Source organism: Stigmatopora argus, chromosome 4 (assembly GCF_051989625.1).
Source record: "Stigmatopora argus isolate UIUO_Sarg chromosome 4, RoL_Sarg_1.0, whole genome shotgun sequence".
In the NCBI taxonomy this organism is placed as follows: domain Eukaryota; kingdom Metazoa; phylum Chordata; class Actinopteri; order Syngnathiformes; family Syngnathidae; genus Stigmatopora; species Stigmatopora argus.
Genome location: NC_135390.1, coordinates 15,887,264 through 15,912,763, shown reverse-complemented (window position 1 = coordinate 15,912,763; position 25,500 = coordinate 15,887,264). Strand labels below are relative to the sequence as shown.

Sequence of the window (25,500 nt, the reverse complement as noted above, 5' to 3'; positions counted from 1 at the left end):
ATCTTGTTATTTTAACAAACTAGGCACAGTGTCTGAAAACACTCCTATATAAAGATTATTCTAATGCGCTTCGCCATCTCATAATAAAAGCTGGGTTTTCGAAGAAGACCCCTCGCAAGCCCATATTTCTGAAGAGAAAAAAAAGGTAGCTGAAACCTCAGGAGAGACGTTCAAAAGAAGCACGAAAAAACCCTTCTTGCATGGCCAACCTTTTCAAAGGAAACCATGTTTGTGGGGGGTTGGCAAGAGTAGGGTAGGAGGGCTTGGCAGCGGGGGTTGAGACAAGTGCAAAGAAAGCAGAAAGTAATACTGTCGTGTAATATCCTGTAACAAGACTCGCACCCTCCCCCAGAGAAAATATTCCACATCCGCTGCGACAGGGTTCTCCTCCCTCCCGCCACCTTTTTATTTTTCTCGCTGCACTCGCTTCTTTTTGCTAACCCAATGGAATAATAACGGTTTCTGTATGCTGCCTTTTTTTCTTATGTAAAATGATTCAACTCTGCAAAAAAAGCCAAGAGGCAAGTGTTGGATTGGAGGAGAGCATACCAATTGTTGAAGATAGTACTTGAGCTTTCCTTTCGTAGAGAAATAGGCAACAATTTCCTGTAATTATTCATCAGTAATTTGTTTGGTTTTACGGAATTCGGCACTGGCACAAGGCACATCGATAAAAACAAAATATTTGTGCGTGCGTTGGAAATGTAAGAGAGCATAATGAAATGAGAATGTCTTGAAGCAGCATGTGGTGCATATCCCTGATTCAAGTAACTGTTAAAAAATACGTAGTAATTGCTAGCGATGATTGAGTGGCTTACGTTTATTCTGCAATTATTGTTTTAAGATAAAATATGTACAGTGTAGCTTTGTGTGTTATACTGTCAACTTTTATTATCTGTACTGGCATGTACACAAAAACCACATGAATGTAAAGCTAGGACACAATGTGCTGTAACGCTTCCTCGAGAGTCAGCGTTGTTGACAAAGTAGAATGTGACAGCGCCAGAGCGCTCACGCCGCCCTCGAAACGGACTGACTCAGTCTTGGTCTCTCGTTGTGGAACACGTCACCTGTGGGAGCCAAAATGCCACCCGAGGGGGTCACTGAGGAGACATGACGGTTGGGGTGAGCAAGAGCAAACAATGCAGAAGAATATACAGAGGATACGATTAGAGACGGAAGGGTCAGAGGGTTAGATGTGAGGAAGATGAAAAGAAAAAGTTGGTAGGAGTACAGCTTGGTTGCTACTAATAACTCCCGCATTTGTGTTCATGTCACAGTGTAATTCTTATACCAAGCAGATCAAAAGTTTGCAAGTTTTTTTTCACTCTCACATTTTATATGCATTTATTGCTGTGAAATTCATGAAATACAAATTCATCTTGTAAATTCTTGATTATATTACACAAATGCATTCACTTTAAAAGAAGTGCTCTCGCTCTAAAGTTCTTGAAATATTCAGCAAGCTTTATGGTTACGAATAGACTTAGTATTTCTTGATTCATAGCACGTACAGAGCAATGACATACATATATATCCCTGGTATAAGTTAGTGTTGTGTTACCTTTGAAAAGTCCTGAAGCAAAGCTGAATGACGATCCAAAGTGGACGGTACCTCCTTTTAATGCAGATAAAAGTCTGTTCCACCATCTGATGATGTCAGTGTAAGAGCTTTTCGTCTTAACATGTTATCGTTTCAATTTTTTCCCCCAGCTGCTGCTTCCGATGATAAAATATCAGATGAGAGCTACGTTGGCAGCCGTTGCTCTTGGTCAGATTTCATCTGATTTGCATTGAATTGTATAATCATCGCTATTCATGTTATTACCGCGTCCGCCTTCCATTTGAATCTCCTTTTTGCATTCTTACGTTATGGTAATTTATTCTATGCGCCTGAGCTAAGATGGCATTTAAACCTCCACCGCGCTCAAGTAAACTTCTCCCTCAAAATATGTCATTCAAGTCACGCCGAGCATACCAACTTCCAGGTAAAGATCCACATCAAATGAATAAATCAACGTCTGCTTCAAATGTTCTCGCTCACCTTCATGTCCAGGACGAAAAAGCTTCCAACGCTGGGCGTGACCACGGGGAGAGATCAAGGACGCAAATCTGCCGCAAAGTTAGACAAAAAAAGTGATAGAAGGGAAGAAAGAGGCAGAAAATGTCATATCCAAGAGACGGGCAGTAATTGTGAGATTTGAAAAGTGCATGTCAAAAGGGGAGGTGCAGGATTAGGAGATGGAAATTCATGTGAGCCATCCAACCACCAAAATATATCAAACCTGTAGGTCCAAACGTGTGCGGTCGATTGGTCGCCGGTCTTTTGGTCGCCGGTCTTTTGGTCGCAGTCTTTTGGTCGCCTGGACCGCGACAACGGGCGACCAAAAGACCGACGACCAAAAGACAGGCGACAAAACAAGGTAAAACAACACAGTCTACGCATCAATAAAAGCCGACAATGGCCATGAGCAGTTTCACTGAGCGGACGTATGAGTGTATAAGAGTTTTTATGTACATGAGTTGTCCCCTTAGGAAGGGACGTCAGTCAGGGTCTTAACAAGTTCTCCAATAAAACACAATAAAAGTACGGCAAATTTGGAGCTTTTCTTTAGCCTAATAATTAATAGGGCATTAAGTATGACTAAATAATAATTTGCAGTTTGTATTTAGGGAATTTGAGCAACGATTTAAATGGTAATTATCTATAACCTTCCGGGCAACCAAAAGACCGGCAACCAAAAGATCGGCGACCAAAAGACCGGCGACCAAAAGACCGGTGACCAATCGACCGTGTACCGTTTGACCGGTCATGATTGACCCTTGTGGGTTTTGGAATCAAATGTAAAAGGACAACTTTTTTGGCTTTAATTCGTATCCTCTCACAGATTCCGCACGTCAAGATTGGTCCAGACCGGCGACCAATCGACCATGTACCAGGTCCAAATATCATGTTTTCTCATGATTGAACCCTTCCCCATCCATCGCTTTCTATCCAGACTTTTATCCTTTCGACATCCATCCCTCTAGTCACACATCCAAAATCTTAACCTTTTCAACCTAGTGAACTTGAATCTATCCCAATGGACACCTCCCTGGACCTATGGCCAAAGAAGGGCAGGACACATATGGAGACAAACTACTATTCACACCATCCCCATGTTGGATGAAAGTAGTCAACAAGTGAATCACCAAGCTATCTGTGACTTTTCCCTCTTGTGAGGGAACTAACATAGTTATGCACTTTGAAGGTTTATTGGAGTCAATCCTTAACGAGAGACCAACGTTAAGCCACGCTGTCAACAGGACCGCACAAATTCCGTCTACAATGACGACTCGTTGCACGACACGCACGCCGTCATCACATAATGAGCGGAGCTCGGGCTTCTCTTTAAATCCCGCAGCCAGCCGCTGAAGCCGTTCCACTCGCAGATTCAATTACGGGAATGACTCATCCCGTCATTATGACGACTGTCACATTTTGTTGTGTCACACAATAAGGCAGAGAAGGGAAAACAAATGATTCGCCAAACCCCCCCTCCGTGACACCCTTCCTCATCTTCCTCCTCGCCTCAAGCTGCCCTCCTCTATCCGACTTGTTTTTGTCTTTGCGCTTTCTTCCACCCCGCCTCCTTCGTCCAGTCCTTCTTCGCCTTAGTCTTCATTCATCCTTTGCTCATCTCCTGCGGGTACAAAGCTAGATAGTCTTTCTGATTTTCTCCAAACACCCCCACCCAACCCATCTCCTGTCCACCTCCTCCTTCATCTCTCTCAGCCTTCTCTTCCTCTACCGTCCTTGGCTCAGACTCCCACCTTCTTTCCTTCCTCATTCTCTCCCTAGATAATTAGGATCTCTGATTTTACGCTTCTCTCTTTCATAATAGGCACTGCAGACGCAATATGCAGGCGGCCAAGTTAAGACACACACACACTAATGTGCATTTGTGCTTCTATGCGCACACACACACACCAAGATGAATGCCCCCTTCTTTTCTTTTATTCTCTGCTGCATTCACAGACAGGCAGGAAGTGGGAATATTTATGTGCTTTTGCCTTTTGTGTTTGTCAAAGGTGTGTAGGGCGACTTACGCCATGAAAAGCTGCACGTGCTTCTCTGTAGAACAAGGGCCAACTGGTGAGCTGTGGGAGTGTGGTGTTGGTTGCACTCCAAGGAATTGCAGCTCCCTGTTGACTGACAGCTGACACACACATACACACACAAGCCTACACACTCACATACCTGATTAAATTCTGCCAGTGTGACAACATTGTTACCACGGATGACTATGGACTTTGGTGATGATGGGTAATGCAGGAGTTATTTGGCTGAGTGTAGTACAAAGTGACCATTGTTGTAAATCCATTTAGTCCATTCGATATTTCTTTTTGTTGTTGATTCAAATGCCATCAATCCATTCCGCCATGCACTTTTTGTTTGGCTCTCTATTTTGTTCTACAGTGTCATCCAGCTGTGCATACGTCCATCAACACCCCCCACAAATATTGATATACTTTCCAATCTTAAATCCATCCCCATATCGATCCGATCCATCATCCAACTGCCCCTCCCTCCTGCATACATGAAGAGTACAATAATAGAGTATTTGTCAATGTCCCAGTCTGCCAAAATATAATTTCCTCTTTGGCCAGGAGACTTGACATGTTGTGATATACGAGAAATAAACTCATTACTAATCTGCTTTTATCTACACCAGCCCCCCAAAATCACTTAGTCTTACGCGGGTGTCTTGACTATATTAGAATACTAAAAGGACAAAATAATTAGACATGGAGATACATAGATTTGTTCTTGCATCAATTACAGCTGATTATAAGTCATGCTCTACAGTGAGCAAGCTGTTAGGTCAGATGTCTGCCTTATGCTTCTTACATACTAAGATCAAATGCAAAACTTCCTCCGCAGTTTTCCCATTCAATTCTTTTCCATACCGCTTCTTTTTTCAAAAAGGGTCGTGTGGTTACTGGAGCCTATCTCTGCCGACATTGGGGGGTAAGCGAAGGACACCCTGAATGGGTTGCCAGCCAATCAATCACATGGGAACGCTAACCATGTGAAATGTGTAAATGAATGGTAGGTCTTCCGTGACATGCATGTGTGTTGCAGATCTTTGTAGATGAATTCAAGAAGAGGAGCATTCAGATAAATCAATATAGCAAGTTGTAACTTTACATTGAGGCGGAGCTGGCGCTTGCCGGGAGCTTAAATTACGACAATGCATCCTGCCGTCTCGCTTGATCACATCTCTGTGCGGCATGAGTGGAAATTATGTAAACACGGCGGCACCCACTGTGTGTGTAAAACGCGCTCTTGCTTCTGCGCCTTCTCCGACTCAATCCTCTCTCTCATTCCACCCAAGCCCTTTCCAATCTCCTCCACCGCACCGGTGCATTCAATTTTGCTTCTTCTATTCCCTCGACGTCCTCAGTCAATTCCCCCGGCTTCGCTTTCCTCACTCTTCCTCCTCCCTTTTCTTTTCCCGAGATTAATGCGGTCAAAATCCTCAAAAACAATGAAAAAGCATTGCGTGCCCATCCACATTTATTGATGAAGACGTTGAGGCCTCACTCAGAGGGTTCTTATTCGTCACCCGCCTCTCTGTAATAGCCAATCATATGGCCTGACTTAAACGCAAAACCTCCTTCATGATGTTACCCATGTCGTTTTGATTGAGTGCACCTGAAGGTCCGTCACTTTGGCCCTGACTAGCTCTCAATCGATAAACCATCACGCTGACACACAATCAACATTGCATGGCCTGCTTGTCGTTTTCTCCCAGTGTTTTACAACCATTTTGCTCTCACCGTATACTTTTACATGAGAACGATCTCATAACAAGCTACGAGACAAAAACATCACTAAAAGATGACAGCGACTGTGCAACAAGTATTGATGACTAGACAACTATTTTGGTCATCGATCATCGCTACATTTTTATCCCACTTTGAATCCTGCAGCTACTAGTTCTTTATGGCTAATTTATGGACTTCTCCAATCAGTCTTTTTCTTCTTCCAAGTATTCTATCTACTGTTAAATGAACAAACGTTTTTTTTGCGACTTTGGTGGGCGCGACTTTTAGTCATATGTGCCATTTAGGCCGAATGTTATGGTAAACATTTTGACATGGCTTAATAAAAAATACTCTAAATCACGGTGATTTTTACCATATCAAAAGCAAATATTCTTCAATTTTGATCATTCTTCATAACACAACTCAAGGTAAAATGTTGTTTGTGCATTTTCTAGAGTATTGATTTGATATAAAGGGATGGAAATATGTATTTTTCATGAACAAAGAATTGTCTATTTAACCCAGAGTTGTACTGTATTTGAAAATGCATCCAAGCTTTAGGACAAGCAAACTAAACAGCGCTCACTGCCTGCCAGTATTCATGTGGCCAAACTATAGCTTTACATAAATTATAAAGCCTGTACTTTCCCTTACTAAAGAATGTGTTTTATAGCCCCCAAGGGTGCCTTTACCGGAGATCGAAACTGTAAATAAGTACACTTAACTAAAGATACAGGCAAATAATGAGAAGACAAATGCATAACAAAATCTCAATCAATATCAATGTAAAATATATGTTTCAAAAATTTGATCCAAAACAAGATAATCAAACAAAAATAACCGACAGATTAAAAAAAAAATACTTTGACTTAAAAGGCTTTCTTAATTAGGTTGGAAATGTAATAATTTGGGATCAATTCTTGCATCATAGCCTCTGATTGAAAAAGCACTGGTCAAGACACGGTCACAAGCGTATTCATTTAACAGCACAACATGCTCATACTAATCAGCAGTTGTGTAACTCCTGATGTTTCCACAAATGTGACAACCGCATTGCACTTTGGTCGGCAGTCATTAGGTTCGTATGTTTAGACACACACATATGCAGACAGTATCGATTGAAAACAATGAGTCCCTCGGCGCACCCGTTATTCATTGATATGTCACAGGCGTGCAGATGGCTGACGCACTCGGGCCTGTCCTCCCGTTCAATTTCAGAAGGGTTAAGCATAATGAGGCCATGACGCCCATCTGCACAGTGTGGTATGGCAGCCATTAGTACTACTGCCATGTTTGTGGACACAAACGCACACACGCTATCTTTCGTTTTCTTTTTTTGCCCACTCTTTGAAACACAAGACCCCAGGAAGTGGAATATGAAAAAAGAGAGCCTGTCAGCGATTGCACAAAAAGGCAAATATAAGCGATATGAAACACTGTTTAAAAAAAAAAAGAAAAAAACTTTTGTTCAAAGACTAAACTTTGCGAGCTCATTTAGCAAAAAAGTGCATATGTATTTGGTAGATATTTTTCCATGCATTTCATGATTTGAATTATGTAAAGATCTTTGGACTGTACATAATGCTACGTTGAATAGGTTTAGATTTAAGATTAAGATAATATTTAAATTGAAGTTAAAGATTGTTGCATTGTCTAACTCAAGGGTGTCAGACTCGGTTCGCGGGCCGCTTTAACGTCGACTTGATTTCACGCGGCCTGGACCATTTTAGATATAATATTTAGATTTTTTTTAATAAATGGATTAAAAGAACTGGATTAAAAGCCCTGAATATTCCGTTTTTTATAGATCTAAAACAATGTTTATTTTAGCTTTTTTTAAATATATTTTTAGATTTTACAAAATGATTTTTGAACTAAAAACACAGAAAAAATGGATTAAAAAAATACAATTATTGATTTAAAAGGGGGAAAATCAGAAAATTGAATATGCATCTATACTATTCATTTTAATTTGATCCTAAAACAGAAAGTCGGCACTCATGATTTACTTTCCCGGGCCACACAAAATGATGCGGTGGGCCAGATTTGGCCCCCGGGCCGCCACTTTGACACATGTGGTCTAACTGATTGTCGCATCAATTATGAGGGAAATAAATGGCAAAACATTGAATGTCATGCAGTTTATTTATTTTTCTTCTATAGTTATAGGTGTCACAAAAGCAGAAAAAAATATTAGTGTAAAGGTCACTTGTGTTTGACTGGTTTCTTTTCACTAAAAGCTTGTTTTTGCTGTGTCTATGCAGGCCACCCATGTTCTTCCGATGATTACTAAAAACATTTAAAAAGGTGGAAACACTACTACTTTGTATCGAAATAAAAGCTCAATAAAACTGTTTCTGAAATACCATTAAATATGAATTTGAACTCTGCTTTTAAAAAGGCTATTAGTGAATGAGTAAGGTTAGAGCATTGAAAAAATATATATAAATATATTTTCATCATTGTCAAAGGGAACCTAATCCTGTATTAGTCTCCAGTTACCTTCAAGACACATTTTAGGAATCTAATAATGGACACTATTTTTTTTATTATCACAATGGACGATTGTCATGTTAATGTACTCACTTTTGGGGGTGAATGTAATATGGAATTTACTAAACTATTGAAGGAATGGCATAAATATGGCTCGTTGATTAAGCAAATACTAACTGAATGAATGAATAAAGTGCATATTTCAGGCAAGGGATTTGTAACAAGGTTTTACAGAAAACCGTCTTGGACGGTGACTTTCTGGAGACTGTTGAGCTTGATTTAGTCTCAGCACATATCTTTTTCTTGTCTCAGCGAATGACAAAAATGGTAAAATAAAACAAAGTCGGCGCCACCCGGAATGCACCACATGACCTCCGAGATGGTCATGACAGGAACGCTTAGAAGAGGCATGACAAGTATCATGCAGGGTTTTTGATTTGTGCACCACACTTGAGGGCATCTTAGAGGCAACACCTTTGAAGGATATACACCAGTTTATGCTTACTGTAACTGAATTTACACTTTTCGGGGCAAGGTAATCTGGCTAGCATCCTGTAATCTGTGTTTTTGGAATCTAAAATATATGGAACAAATTGGAACCTGTGTGTGAGGTTTTTTTCTTCAATTCATGGCGGATTTCCTATCATGGCGACTGTTGAGAATGCTAGGGTTAATTATACAAAGGTATAACTAATCTGGGCCACCTGATGGTATAGAGCAATGGTGTCAAACTTAGATTGTTAATGCGAATAGTTGTCTGTCTCCCTTTGGAGGGATGATGGATGAATAAATGAAACTGTGTTTCCCCCAGGCAATATTTGGGGTCCGTGTAGCGGTCCAGGTCAACGTCAATTTCCAACACTAGAAACTCACATCCTTGTTATTAGTATTTACATGAAAATGTTTCCACAGTTAGTATTCCGATGCGGTCCATTTTGCTGGAGAAAAAAAAACATAGTGCAAGAAGTGTTTAGCAAACATCATTCATCTTCTACTTGGCCCCCCTCTATGTGCATTTGTCAGGGCCCCGCACTGTCCTTGTACTGCTCTTCTGAGCTCAATTTGTGGTCGAGATTCAAGTCTTTCAGCTTGTCCTTCTGCCCTTCCAACTCCATCTGTTTCTTCGTCTGGCGGCTCCTTCCTTTCTGGTCGTGTCGTCAGTCTGAGCCTTCCAGGGCTTAAGAAGTCGTGTCTTGTAATTGTGTTGGAAATGAACTGAGGATGTTACACTAGGCCTGCGGAAAATGCGCGTTGGGACACAGAAGACTGAGGAAGCTGTCTTCGAGAGCCTTTTCCGTGCAAGCACGTGTACTCGCGCTTGTTTGCGGTGTTGTCTTTGAACTGCCTCTGGAGAGCTCTTCAAGGCTGAGGCCTGTCACTTCCAAAAGACTGACTCTCCGCAGGAGACCCGAGGAGGAAACGTACGTAGCATATTTCACCAGCAGACAGGCGGCACGCAACTCTACCGTCTCACAGACATCACAGTCAATCACGCCTTCATAGTTCCACGATGGAAGTAAAGTAGAGTGAGGGCTACTGAGGTACTACTTGTGCCCAATTGAAATCACTGATGGGGAACCTTTATACTCCCTGGGGCCAGGGTGTATGTGCTACCTTTGAGGGTCATGCCAAAACTGCCCTGGAACTGGATGTAGACTTGTTTGTTCATATCTCTTGGCAGTCAGAAGATTTAGATGCATTAACTACTACTATGCTGAACATTTTTAAAACGTGATGTTTCACAATGATCACCATTGGGGGAAAAAATCAATTCATACTTCGATTATATTGTGTGATGACTACTATACATACTTTAAAGAATGCACCTGACAAATAGCTGCACCCACTGTATTTTGATAACAAAAAAACATACTCTATTTTTTATACAGAAATATAGGCCGCATAGGCCACAGGTGTTTACATTGTATAATGTAATATTTACACCAAAAGACATGCAGCTCTTTGGACTGTAACAATCAATCATTAAAATGGACTATAAACTGCAGGGTTCTAAGTGGAGGTAAAAAATATCTGCTTAAAATTACAGTAATGTTTAAGAATTTAAAGACATTTTGTGGCATACAGTTATCTTTATTTTTAATTATCATTGCTTTACAAAAGATATTATATGGTTTCTCAAATTAGTGTAAAATTCAAACGATGGCGAATCCCGACACACAACTGTTCCATTGAAAGAAGCCAAACGTTATTTTGAACACAAGCATCAAATACAATGGTACCCAAGTTTCAAAAGACTGTATTTGTCATTCTTGCCACTATATCAATTATTGAAGGATATTTTGCAGTATTTGGGAAAGAAGCCAAGGCATGGATATACTTTTCAGCTGTTTGTTGAATGCTGGACAACAAAACACAAACACAGTAAGCAGCATTCTCAATGTCACATGCCACCCCACCAGGCCCTGCTGGGACGGAGCTGCAGATACAATCTGACATCTGATTGGTTGAGATTGGAAAAAAAAGAAGAGAAAAACTAAAACTAAAAAAAACGACCAGCTATTTCTAGTATATCCACATGGCATTGGAAACACTGGGTCTGAATGCCCAGATGATATGACATGGTAACAGATAGTAGCTAAAATATGATCTAGAACAGGGGTACTCATTATGTCGATCAAAGATATTAATGGTAGATCACTCGAGATTAAGATCCGATCCACTTTGCTTGTCAAGTCGTTCCTTTGATATTAAACAGACTTGCTGCATCTATGCTTCATTTCGCTGGCCTTTGTTGGTAATGAAACATGTCTCAGCTGCCCTCCCTCCGACACCATTTCAGAGTGACTCTTGAATTTTGCTTGTGACAAGATTTTTTTAATAGTGTATAGCGATAAACACACGACGATTATGACACATAACTTGACCTTCTCTGGTAGGAACGTCTGATGTTGACTACGATAGTCAATGTCCTTGATAGAAAGTGTTTATCAGAAACAGGAATTCACGTAGACGTGGTCAGGGAACTTATGCAACCACATGACATAAGCAGCCCTCTCGAGGTACCTTGCATCACGTATACCAATGAGTTCAACTATGGTTCGAATGGCAGGAATCGTATTCTAACATTTTGAGGCCAGGTTTGGAGACCTCTGATCTAGAAGCTGCTCCATTAACATATAATGTGTCTTCCATTCCTCCAGGTGGTGGTACCGGCAGCCAGCAGACCATTCTCCATGAGGAGCAGTAGAAGATGCCGGCTCTGCCAGCACTGCTGCTGTCAATACACTACCTGCTCTTCCTCCTGCTAGCCAACATGCCGCCACGCTCACTTTGTCAAACCCCCGTACTCTCCGCTGTTCGCATGGGTGAGTTTCTGACAATCTTTCAACTGATGTGTTTACCCCGTGATGCATAAACACACACACTAACATTCAATAAATATATATACATTATAAAGCACTGGGGGAATACAATATGACATACAACATCGAAAATTAAATTATTTGTAAATGTTTGTATGGGGAAAAATATGATTAACAAGAGAAATTTGGTAATTGTACAAAAACATAATTTTTTTAAATATTTTTTTATTTTTTTCATATTCTTTTGTTTTTTTTAAAGATTTTGTCACTTAGCTGTATTTTTCAATTTATATTTTCTACGTTTTTTCTTCTTCCCATCAATACTATATTTTATGAACTTCATTAAGAAACAACCACTGATTAGAATGTAGATATACTCAATAAACTGGGCTAAATTTTTGCGTTGATAAATGACGGCAATGAAATTGTAATGGTGAAAACTCCTGGCAGAGCACTGAAAATGAAATTTGTGGCTGCTCCGTGCTTTAAAGCAGCACGTAATCCTTTCACTTTTGACTTCAAATATACTGCATCATCTTGAGTGTTTATTTGAAATCGGTAAATGTTTATTCATTTAAATAAAGAACAATAAAACCATTTGGAAAGTTTGAAACTGGGCCCTGGCAAAGTGCTGAGAATGAAATTTGTGGCAGCCCAAGTGCTGTAAAATTTGTTTGAATTGCAAACGGCTCCACTAATTACAAAAGACTCATTTAACTACTGCCTTTTAAGGTCTCAAATACATTTTCTCAAGGTCCAACATTTGTTCAGACACTGCCACAAGAACAAAAGTCATTCTTCTGATTATGGTCTTTTTCGAAAGAGATAATATGACAGATTTGAATCCCGAATTAGCATTAACAACATACACGTGTTCAAACGAGTCTTTGCAAAAAATATCAGCCCAAACCGGAGTAGAGGAGAGTTACTTCATGTTCCCGCTGCTATTTCAGGCGATGAGTATCATTCTTAAATCTGGTCAGGGGAACGGATCAGTGCCTGAAGCAACTCAGCAGGAAAGAGAAAACAAAGTTCCAGCACAAGGCAAGATGTGGAGAGAGTAAGATTCATTCATTTGGTGGTGCTTGAGCTTATCCCAGCCAATTTTAGGCAGTAAGCAGGGGGACCCCGAATTGGTTGGCACCCAAGACAACAATTAAGGATGATGTCATTTCAATGGTGTGTCAATCATCCAAAAAAACTGACCTCAGAACTGTGAGGCTCACCCGCTAACCACTCCAACACCGTACCACCACATACTCTGAATTTTATGTGTCTTTGGATGTCGCTGTCCCTCAGCAATCATGACTCTCGACCAATGCTCTCTCTCTTCCTGGCACTAGCGGCCATCTTGGACGACCAGTCGGTGTGTGGGCGCGGAGAGCGTCTGGCGCTGTCGCTGGCCAGGGAAAACATCAACAGCCTAATGGAGGGTCCGGCCCAAGCTCGAGTGGAGGTGGACATCTACGAGCTGCAGAAAGACTCGCAGTATGACACCACTGACACGAGTAAGTCAAGTCCTTATTCAGATAAAGAAGCTATAACTAGACTGGTTGCAACCTTAAAAAGATATATTTTTTTGCAACTGGAGCGCTGTTAATGGATGTGTGCTAGTTTGACATTTGACAGCACCAAGTTTTATAATGTCTACTTTCATTAGGTAAATACAGTGAAGTTAAAATTAAATTTCTAAGGTTGAAAATCAGGCCGTTGGCAGAGTGCCTAGAATCAAAGTTGTTATTGTTTGAGCACGGCAAGGGGCTTGTAAGGATTTGACACTTGTGCTCATCTATATCAGCTTGTGCCATTATTTAAAATCAGTAAATCTATTGCTTTGATAAAGGTTGATGATGAAATTTGTAAAGGTAAAACTTGGGGCCCAACCTGTTTGAATAGCGTAAAGGAGCTTTTTTAAAAAAATGTTTTTGCAAGTGACTTGGTCTTCATTCTAATTAGTAACCTTGCTTTTCTAATAGACAATAATGGATGAAATTACCTTGAGCCCTAAAGGTTGCGGGCAATATTGAAAACGCAGGCACACCTTTTGTAAACTTATTTTATTCAACTAGTACATCTTCAGTACATTATTGTTCTGATTATATGCATAAAACAAAGATTCTACTTTGTATTTTAACTTGAATGGTTAATAATGACCACTGCAAAGACTGAGTGGTGGAAATAACATTTCTTGATTATTATTATTTTTATTTCTTTGCCTACATATATAGTGCGTTATTTTTTATTTAAAGGAAATGGTTTCATTGCTGGCAGCACAATTTGCGAAGATTTATTTTACCTTTTAAATTCACCTTGTGTGTCTGTTGCTTTTAAAAAAAAATGCATTCAAAATCAGTCAAGTTATTGGGTAGGTTTTTTTCATTGGTTTACTTTTCATCCTCACAAGGGTCATAGGGGGTGCTGGATCCTCTCCCAGCTAACTGCCAATCGGACAACCATTCACACTCGCACTCGTACCTAGGGGCAAATTCCAGTGTCCAATCAGCAACAATGTTAATCTTTGCGGATTGACAATAGGCCACAATTTATGGCTGCTTGCCAACAGCAAAGGAAGCTGTCATGACCAGCGAATTTGGCCATCTCAGCTATCCTGTGTCATAAATTATTCATAATCAATATTGTCTCCCTTAGATGTATAACGATAACACTCGACATTCATAAATGATGAAGTACGTCATAATACAAAGCTGGTAAGGCAGCTATAGCTTCCCTTATTAGTCGTGTTATTCTTCCTTTTACCACAGCATTTCTTCTCCTTCCAAAAAATGGCTGAAAACTATGCTTGAAGCGGAGCATTAAAAACGCACCATTTTTTTTCTTTTATAAGCTTGCGCTGATGAGTTTACATGTTCACTAGAGACCGCCAATGACCTCCCGAGCCAGTCTCATTAAAAGCCGAGGACCAGTGCCCTCCAGTAAGAACTGCTCCCGGATACTCCGTACCCAATGTGGCTCAATGGACTGCATTTTGATACAATGGATAAAAACAAAGACTGCAGAGTCCTGAGAATCCCTTGCTCCGAATCGGATACTGTCGGTCTCTAACGCTGCCACGAGCCCTGGGCAAAATGTCTAGTTGAGCATGAGAAGCCTTGTGTACATACATATGTGCATGCGGGTGTGTGTCCTTGACCGATGGGCAGGAGACTATGACAAGCTTGTTCGCTCCAAGCGAATATTTTGCTGGGGTCTTTGGATCAGAGAGCTCAGCGACGGCTGTCGGAAAAAACAACATGGGTCACGCACCCACGTGCACAAAAACAAAAAGCATGCAGACAAACAAAGTACTGTATAAGCACTCAGATGTTAAGTATTGAGTCGCTTTCTGCGTTGACCGCAACGAATGACATTCAAATGGCTATTAATGTTTAAACTTTAATGTTCTCCAAAGCTCGAAGTGTGCCTTAAATTGGGATGTGCCTTATATATGAATCATTGTTAATCATTGTATGAAATTCCCCTTTAGCGGAGCTCCATCTAGTTGATAACACAACTTCTAACCACTACTACTACAGCTCCATCTTTTAGATGTATTACACCAGGGGTGTCAGTCTCGGGTTGGTTCGCGGGCTGCTTTAACGTCAACTTGATTTCACGTGGGCTGGACCATTTTAGATATAATATTTAGATATTTTTTTTATATAAATGGATTAAAAGAACTGGATTAAAAGCCCTGAATATTCAGTTTTTTAAAGATCTGAAACAATGTTTATTTTAGGTTTTTTTAATTGTTTTTAGATTTTACAAAATGATTTTTGAACTAAAAACACAGAAAAAATGGATTAAAAAATTACAATTATTGATTTAAAAGGGGGAAAATCGGGAAATATAATATACATCTATAGTCTTCATTTTAATTTGATCCTAAAACAGAAAGTCGGCACTCGTGATTTACTTTCCCGGGCCACACAAAATGATGCGGTGGGCCAGATTTGGCCCCCGGGCCGCCACTTTGACACGTGTATTACACAATCCCCTACTACCACCACCACCACTACCACTACTGCATTTTATAATCCGGTGCGCCTTATATACAAAACAAATTTTAAGATACTATTGCATTCATTCAAAGGGCGCCTTAAACACAGAAAATACGAAGAGAAGAAAATAAAGGGTGTCTGAAACGCACCTTCTAGAGCAGAAAATACAGTAATTGTTTGTCTATAGCCGTTTGATGATAACATTGACTGAAAAACTGCTTGTGACAAAAAAGCATTTTAAAATGAAACACATTAAAATAAAACTTTATACTGTAGTTTGTTTCATCGTTTGCTACATAATCCCACTGGGTTCTCTGTGAGCCATGTCCATTGGGGTAAAGAAAAAGAATCCTCCTTTTAAAGCTTTACTTAAGCCCCCTTCTGCTCTTTTGACTCCCTTCACGGTATTCGTTGTCTCATTTTATGAGATAAGAACACTTGTTGACCCACAGGTTTGTCTCAGTGATCAAATTCAAGAGCGTGCACTATTTGTGACTCTGAAAAGGCTGTGAGCGAATTGTGTTTTTCCCTCCCCATACCTCTCCAACTCTTATTCTCAAGAAGCCGGACAGGACAATTTGTCTCGGATTGATTTTTTTGTTTTGCTCTTTATTCCCTCTCCCCGCCCGAGGTTAGACGACGCAGGTCAGAGAGTGATCTTCAAATAAGAAGATAATCTGTTTTAGAGGTGGAGGTTGTTTTGAACCGTAAACCAAATGTGGAATTACAATGTATGTTTGCATGTGTGTGTTTGCTGTCAAACATCTGCTTGTTAAGGCCACCAGCCAGCAGCAGATGTTAAGCTCTTTTTGCATGTTCCTTTTAATTGAGTTTGTCAGGAGGACGTCTGAGTAAGTGTGGTATGGCTATTGATGGATGGACAAAGCACATGCTGGTGAATACAGAAGGGTTTGCCTTCTTTTTTTCCCCAATTCTTTTGCTTGTCATGTTGAGAAAACGGAGGCGCCAACCTTAGAAGGAAGCTTTAAAGTCTTCATTCAACAACAGACATGTCAATTCCCATTATTTTGTGTCTGAGGGAGTTTTCATTCCAGAGTAGAGAATAAATGTGGCGTTATTAGAGGTTTTAACTACATTAGGAAAGATGTATTGTGTTGTACAAATGCACGTCAATATTTAAAGTGCATGCAGTGTGTCGTGATTGCATAAATATATTTCTCCCTTCAATTGAGGCATACTTTTTATTACACACTAGCAGAGAATGAAGAGCATTTATGGGGGGATAAAGGCTTAATTTAGACAAAATCATTTTACAATAATAATTCATTTAGTGCACCAAGCACTCACGGCACATTAAAAGAAATTCCCTTTTTTCCAGGAGTGCTGTTTTTTATTCAAATGAAAAGTTTCATGTGTTTATCGGAGTGTTTCAAACAGGTTTTTCATTTTGAAAGATATATTTTCTAATAAAAATGTGTGAATCGTTCATTTAAAGTTGAATACAGAACAAAGGACTATTTATGGATGGATGGCTACTTATGGTCAGAGTTTATAAATACAAAGTGTGTTTATATGGGCTAGTATTATGAAAATATGTCACAAAAAAACAACAACAAACAAATCAAACCAGCGAACCAGTGGCTTTGAGAAATATAGAGCCAAGCTGGAGTTCAGTCAAGCTCCTTCTCCTACGGCCAAATGAATGAAAACGGCAGTCAGTTTGATGTGTTGCCTCCATAGTTACAATGTTAATTAAATGCCTCTCCGTGAATTAGAGGCTTTCTGATAAAGCACTTGTTTGGAATTCATTACTGGTGTGCTCAGTCAGTGTATTCTTGTGTTGTCGGAGTTAAAATAGTGTGAATCTTTTCAAACAGCAACAATAGCAGGGACACTTTGGTGTCCTCGGGGCCGATTCTCCTCTCATATAAATCAGATTAGAGCCAGTCGGATTTTCTAGCTACAATGGGATCAATGGGACGAAGTCAAAATCACGCTCTATCCCTGAACGCAGCATCTGCTTATGTATCTTTGTCTTTTTTTCTTCATTTCTCCCCCGCAGTGTGTCAGATTCTTCCCAAAGGTGTTGTGTCGGTGATAGGTCCGGCATCTAGCCCCGCCTCTGGATCCACTGTCAGTCACATATGCGGAGAGAAAGAGGTGAGACAGTTTGACCCATGTGTGATCGATTGGTCGCCGGTCTTTTGGTCGCCGGTCTTTTGGTCGCCGGTCTTTTGGTCGCCGGTCTTTTGGTCGCCGGTCTTTTGGTCGCCCCGACCGCAACAACGGGCGACCAAAAGACCGGCGACAAAACAAGGTAAAACAACACGGTCTACGCATCAATAAAAGCCAACTATGGCCATGAGCAGTTTCACTGAGCCGACGTGTGAGTGTATAAGAGTTTGTATGTACATGCGTTGTCCCTTTTAAGAAGCTACGTCAGTCAGAGTCTTAACAAGTTCTCCAACAAAAAACAATAAAAGTCCGGGAAATTTGGAGCTTTTCTTTAGCCTAATAATTACTAGGGCATTAAGTATGACTAAATGGTAATTCACAGTTTGTATTTAGGGATTTTGAGCAACGATTTAAATGGTAATTATCACTTACCTTCCGGGCGACCAAAAGACCGGCGACCAATCGACCGTGTACCGTTTGACCGGTCATGATTGACCCTTGTGGGTTTTGGAGTCAAATGTAAAAGGACAACTTTTATTTTTTGGCTTTAATTCGTATCCTCTCACAGATTCCGCACGTAAAGATTGGTCCAGAGGAGACACCCCGCCTCCCGTACCTTCGCTTCGCCTCGGTCACCTTGTACCCCAGCAACGAAGACCTGAGTCTGGCCATCGGGGCCATCCTGCGCTCCTTCAGCTATCCCTCCGCCAGTCTCGTCTGCGCCAAGGCTGAATGTGAGTGCACTTAGATAATCAAAGTAAATATTGCCTTCAAATTGGCAGTTGGGTCTTTTCCATCCACTTTTTGAGACTTGCAGTAAGTTCCTTTCTTAGCTCATTCGTCGCCATTGACTGGGAGGAGCTGGCCTTGGGGGGCCATGTCTCCTTCTGTGCCACTGTTGGTGGTAAACAACAAATCCACTTTAACTAGGGGGGCTGGCCAGTCACAAGGGTTGAAAAACAGCATCCACTGTAATAGATGCTGTGGCTCAATTAGTCATCCACTTCAATAAAGCAAGACTTTTCCCAAATGGCCTCCTAAAATGAGGAAGAACTTATTACAGAGGTTTGATGTTGTTTTAAATCTTGACTGATCATTTTTACTCATTCATGACTGCCATGCTACGCTATTTGAACAAATGTGAAACTAATGGATTCTTGAAAAGAACTAAATCATCTTAATTTGAGCACTAAATAAGAATACATTTTATTGTCCAGGTGTCCACTTTAACTTTGAGGGGAGGCCAGTCATAAGTTTTGAAAACAGCTTCCACTCTAATAGGTGTTGTAGCTCAATTAGTCATCCACTTAAATAAATGAAGACTTCTTCCAAATGGACCACTAAAATGGGGAAGAAGCTATTATCACAGAAGTTTGATGTTGTTTTTAGTCTTCAGTGATAATTTTTACTAATTTATTACCGTCGTGCTACACTATTTAACAAATGTGAAATGAAGTGATTCTTTAAAAGAAGTAATTAGTCTAATTTTAGCAGTAAATCATAATATTTTTTTATTGTCCAGGTATGTTGGACCCACACAAATTTAGCCCCAGATTTTAAAGCCACTCTACACTACCCCAACAAATAACATTAACAAAAGTGCATTGAGGATGTAACACAAAACATGATTATACAATGCAGATCCTTGTTTATCGTAGGATTTTAGTTGTATTCACTCTTTCTTCTTGCTCTGGGGTTGTGGAAAAAAACACATACATGTAAATTGTTGATATTTATATGGATAAATAGAGTTATAGTTTTAGCACAACCTTCTCCTTCTAGGAATTTTCACTTAAATTGTGTTACTTATGCTATGTGTGAATCTTATGGGGTGCTAACATAACATAAAAACACAACTTTTTTTTTATTTTATCACTTAGTAGCACTTGTGCGTCTTTGGTAGCAAATGTCAGTGTCCCAAAAATAAGGCACTCCGTTTTTTTCGAATGGAATGAAATAAGAATATACAGCAGGCAACATTTTGGCTCCGTTTTCAAATCAGTCATGTGTGATTTTTGAAAGGCATATTTTGACTGCTTTTCAGGTTGGACAGCGATCATAAAGTAATGCCCACACTCTTTTCTTTCATTTATTATACCCATGCACAGATTCTCCTTGGAGGCTTTTTAGGCTGCACTCATCTAATAATAATAATAAAAATATTTTGGAATGCTTTGCAGTTTTCATATCAAGAGAAACGTCAAAGCACTCTTCCCTGGGAAGTACCGGAGGGACTTGTCACTCACTGTAGGCGCCTATTGTTTTTATTTTTTAAGAGCACATTATTGATTTATTATGCAGTTATATTTATTGGTGCACGGAATGATACGGAATAATCAATAACAATAATCAACTAAGTTAGGTTCATTCATTTTCTGAAGTGTTTAACTTCAAAAGGCTTGCGAGGGGTGCTGGAGCATCTCCCAGCTGACTTAAGGCACCAGGTAGGGGACACCCTGAATTGGTAGTCAGCCAATCGCAGGGCACAAGGAGACAAAGGACAACCGTTCACGCTCTCACTCCTATCTGGGGGGAATTTAGAGTGTTTAACCAGCCTAGTCTGCTTGTTTTGGGGATGTGGGAGGAAACCGAGGCGCCCCCGGAGAAAACCCACTCAAGCCCGGAGAGAACATGCAAACTCCACACAGTGAGGACTGATCTGGGATCCAAGTTCATTTTTATAGAAAGTGCATACAATTAACAAGCATGTTTTTCCAGACAAAAACTACAGTATTTCATTTTTTTTTTCTAAACCATCAAATTATTACAAAAGTTTTGAATTTGTCAACGATTGAACGAAAAACCTGAGCAGGACACCTGCCTCAAGTGTAACAGTGGTATTTTCCTTCTTCTGTTACACCACTTTAGCTTGGATCTGAGATGCTACTCACCACTTTGGATTATCACATTCAATTACTGTGCCGTAATAACTCGTATGAATATACTTGGCGAGTCTCTTTTGTCAAATATGATGTTATTTTTTTTCCCAAGGTTATCACTTTGAAAGACTCTGACCCACTTGGCTGCGTTATCTTATCGCCATGGAGCCGGTTGCCATGGTTGCGGCAAAGGTGCTAACTGTCACTCAGTCGGCTTGTTCCGCACTCTCGCAATGACGGCGTGGGCGTACGTGCAGCTGCCGGTCGTGCGTTTGATTGTCCTGCTGCATGCTGGGCTCTTTACTCTTTTTTTTTTTCCTCGTTGTTGTTGCTCACTTTGCTCATCGTGCTTTGAGATGCCGTTTTCTGCGGTTAATTCAGATAACCACTTGCGCTCAGCATTTATTATCAGAGTTAGCCAACCTTTCACCCTTATTACAAGCGCCTTAGAAAATGCACTCCTTGGTTTTCTTAATGAAAAAAAAACCTACATTTAAGCTATTTCCACATGTTTCGTCCATTGTATTCCATTTTGTGTGTGTTCTTTGTCCAGACTACCTCTTGATGTTTACCTCTGGTGCAGAGTCACAATTTCAATTAGTCGCTTTGGCCATTTATTAGGCTGACAGCATCCAGCCAGTCATTTGAGCAGGGGGTCTTCTCTTTTGGCACGCCGATGTTATTAACCTAGACGATGACCATTAATCCCAGTTGGCGCAGACAAATGAGAGTGAGTCTCTTTGCTGTAGGACAAAAACACGCTTTGGTGTTGAGTTATTGTACCGAGCGGGCTGACCACGGACACTTTTGTGTGTTTTGTTTGCTTTTTGGGTAATCAGCATATTTTGCTTCCGGGTCAGTGCTAGCTGTCATTTTCCGTTATGTGGTTATCATGTGGTAAGTCGTAACACAGAAATGTGATGCCCTCTGGAGGTAATGTGTGTATTTCATCAAATAATTTTGGAGAGATTTTTGAATAGACTTTCACCTCAGAGACTTTCACTTAAAGGAATGAATCCTAAAGTTGTTTGATCGTAAAATGAGATATGGACAAATAGCGCAAATTTGCCCATTTTTGACTGTGTTTGATAATAGTGCAGATGTTATGCAATAACTTATGTAGCAGGTTGGTTGTGACACTTTATATACTATAAATACTAATCAAAATGAAGGTCTGAAGTCTGTTTACCTGGATGACGTTCAGTTGCTAAATTCCTGCTATAGTTGTCTTTTGCAAACAAATTTCCGACCAGTTTTCATTTTGTCTTAAATGCGAAAAAGATGTGATTAATTTGGAAATTCGAACAGCATTTTAAATATCTTTGCAGTTTTGGATGTCCATCATCTCATTGTCCCTCTTGCTACCAGAGTACCCATTAGAGCCATTTGAGACATTGTGCTCCTTTTTAGTGCACCCGGCGAAGCCGGTAAATGAATCACCACTCACTCGCTCAAACGAATTTTTGGGTCATTTCCGACGCATCGCTTTTTCTCAGCGCGGCCGGGTAACAACGGCCTATCGCGAGACTAGTAATTCCATTAAGCAGTCATCAATGGATGGATGAGGTGGAGGACGGAGAGAGGGCGAGGTGTTGCATGCAAAAAAAAGAACAGAAAGAAGGCTGAAAGACAGCAGAGAAAAATATGTGACACAAGCAGGGTGAGGGAAGAGAGGAAGCTGTAAAGTGCATTGATTTTTCTCCCCTCTTGCTCAAACTAATTAAAGTTTTGGCCTGCTTCAGTGATTACCCCTCTGCTTACAGAGGCTTTCTCCCGCTGAAGGGCTCTATCCGCTACCTCTCCATCCAGATGCATTATGACGTGGCCCTCCCTCCTTCCTCGCCTCCTCCCCCTGCCACTTATTTACATAGCTAGGGGGAGCTTTACTATAGCATTACAATTAGGCAATAGCAGAGTAGGCTTTCCTGTCGATGCTCACTCCACGCACAGTGTCGAGTGAGTTTCGACTGCCACTGGTTATTCTCATTACCCCGGCAAAGAAATTGGGGTGAAGAGAGGAAATCAACTCAAGTGCACACATTTTGGTCTTTTTACTCCTTTCTTGTACTCATACAATTCTGGGCTTTCATTTTGCCATTTGGCTTTCAAGCCTCTAATCACAGCAGCGCTCAGAGGAATGGAAAACAATAATTGAGCTGTGACACAAACACAGACAATTGCAGCGGCCTGTAGTCAAACCTCCTTTGAGGGAGTCTGATTTCTTTCCCAGGGAAGGGAAAGGAAAGGTGAGGGAAGTTTTCCCAGTCCTAGTGTATGATCTTTGCAAAATGTATAGGCTCAAAATGAATTCTACTCGTACAGTTTGCAATGAACAAGGCAAGACAGTCAGGATATGAAATTTAGCATCGTTGTGTGATTTGAACAGTGGCGGGCCGTCAGGGCCTTCAAGGCCTTCTCTGCTGGCCAAAGAAATATCTGAATCATATATTATATTTTGTCCATCAATACTTATTAAATAATTCCAAATTGTCTGTTAGCTTCCTTTCATTGCTTCCCCCCCCCTGGTTGCACTGCTTCCAGATGTGTGTTTTCATATTGAAGCATTTAACCAATCACATTTCAGCCATTATTTGTTGCCAGGGTAAGAAATCTGCCTCAAGGCCTTCACAATCAGTTCTGCAGGCTCTGCTGCATTAAACAAGCGTCGATAAGACTGTTGCTTTAACCAATCAGATTTCGAGTTGGCAACACCACAATGCCTTGTCGCAGGCGTAGGGATACGTCATTGCCTTCTCGCAGGCGTAGGGATACGTCATCGCGTTCACCATCTATGATTGGCTAGTGATTAGCCAGAGCTACCAAACTGTATCTGTACCGAGCTGCACAAGCAAATATATTGTTTTGTTGATTTAAAGCCATTTTTAAGACAGACTATGCCAGAAATACGACAGGACAGGCTCGACTTTCAGCATTAGCTTCAATGGCAATAGAAAAGAAGGAACAAAGAAAGGAGGATGGATAGTGTACAGTTAAAAAGGATTTTGGTGAGTAAAATATGGCTATATTCCTAAATAATATTTCAATTGTGGGCCCGGTTCTGATATCTGAAAAGCTACAGTGTTTGTATTTAAGCTCCAGTGTTTGTATTTAATCACTAAATGCTGCAAGGAAGTGGATTTTACCCCATTTCAGTGCAATTTTTGCTGTTTCAGCATTGACATCCATCGCTGTCTTTTCCCTGGAAAATCACCCCTCGGCCCGGTTGTAATTTATGAAAACCTCCAGTATTTGTATTTAATCATTAAATGCTACTAGGAAGTGGATTTTACCCGTTGAAGGCGCTACGAGAAAATGCACGGACCACCACTGGATTTGAATTTCCCATTACAGTAGTGGCTTAAATTCTGATTGACCTGATTAACACTCACAGATAGTAACTTGCGAGCAAAAATTGGACCGACTCAAATGGGGAACTCATAAGTCAAGTCGCTGCACTTCTTGCAACGATCATCCCTGTCATTGCTATGGCAACCCAAGATCCCTACTCTTTCATTCAACAACAACAACAACATAGAACCCAAAAATAAAACATTGAAGCGTAGATCTTGGATTCCAATAAATACTTCAACAGGACTAAAATATTGACTATTCTTCACGACCACTCGCAAATATGTTTCCAGGACCGACAGGAACAAACAATTATTTTTACTCAAAGCATCACTCAGCAGTGGTTTGAACACACACAAGCCCTCAACCCAGTGATATATAACCATTTGAACAGTCCCTGCAAGGCAGCCACAAGTCTGCCTGGCGTGTGCTGATAGAGACATTGATATGCAGCCTGACATGCCATGTCGCTGTGCCTCAGGCTTGCTGAGATTGGAAGAACTGGTGCGTCGCTTCCTCATCTCCCGCGAGACCCTGTCAGTCAGAATGCTGGATGACAACCTGGACCCGACCCCGCTGCTGAAGGAGATCCGTGACGACAAAGTCGCCACCATCATCATCGATGCCAATGCCTCCGTCTCCTACCTCATCCTGAAGAAGGTCAGTACACAGGCACATTATTGACGTTTTTCAATATGTCTCTGAGTGGGTTTGCTTTTACCCTTCCAAATTGAAACTGGAGGAAAACATGCAGTGTTGAATGCGAGGCTTGCACCGAACACAATAACAATGATCGTTTTCTCAAGCGAGTCCTTGCATATTTGTGTGTCATGTCATGTAATCTAGTGCTCTAAAACTATTTTGTATATTTTTCCAAATGGCATGATATCGGTACAATATTGCCCCACGACATTGAACATGTATGGGAATCAGTATTGGGTGAGGAGAAGTTGTATTTGAACAACACCCACGCCAAGTGTTGATGCCAAAATCTCTATCTTGAATTCCTTATTATGAGTTTTACATTTTCTCGACATGAAATTGAAACGGCTCATTACTTGTGCTCAAAATGTTCAAGTTCTTAATCCTATTAATTGTTGTGTTTATTATGGATAACATAAGTGTTTATTACATAATAGTTTGTTGACAATTTTAAAAGTATTTCGAATAGGATCATAAAAGCTCCCTTCTGTATTTATAAACTGTAATCTGAGAAGGTAATCTGCTAAACACAACAACACTTTAGGAGTAGTTTTACTAGCCTTTTTGTGTGCATGTCAGATCTTCAAGTGAACTTATTATCCAAAGAATAGACAAACTTTGTAACTTCGGTAAAGTTCGATAGGCTACTCGCTTCCTCCAGTAAGATGGCCGAGTCTATTTTTATCTTCTCAGGCCCCCCGCGGGGCCCATGTGAGAGACAATAATGACAACAGGACATAGTCGTGTGTTCGCAAAGCTTCCGAGCGGGAATTCTTCAGGAGCTCCGTGACGAATTGCACAGGAGAGCCC

At 40.6% G+C, this 25,500-nt stretch overlaps 1 protein-coding gene across 6 annotated transcripts in view; it reads left to right on the top strand.

Annotated features, from left to right (window-relative positions):
* Positions 1 to 25,500, top strand: part of grik5 (glutamate receptor, ionotropic, kainate 5) — a 146,945-nt gene that overhangs the window by 78,453 nt on the left and 42,992 nt on the right. For all 6 annotated transcript variants that reach the window (XR_013299850.1, XR_013299851.1, XM_077597718.1 and 3 more), the window contains exons 3-7: positions 11,466 to 11,630; positions 12,971 to 13,135; positions 17,649 to 17,746; positions 18,330 to 18,495; positions 24,470 to 24,648. Coding sequence is in view for 4 of the 6 variants with exons in the window: in XM_077597718.1 (XP_077453844.1) it covers positions 11,516 to 11,630; positions 12,971 to 13,135; positions 17,649 to 17,746; positions 18,330 to 18,495; positions 24,470 to 24,648 (723 nt within the window). In the remaining 2 variants the exon portion in view is untranslated. The remainder of the gene's footprint in view (positions 1 to 11,465; positions 11,631 to 12,970; positions 13,136 to 17,648; positions 17,747 to 18,329; positions 18,496 to 24,469; positions 24,649 to 25,500) is intronic.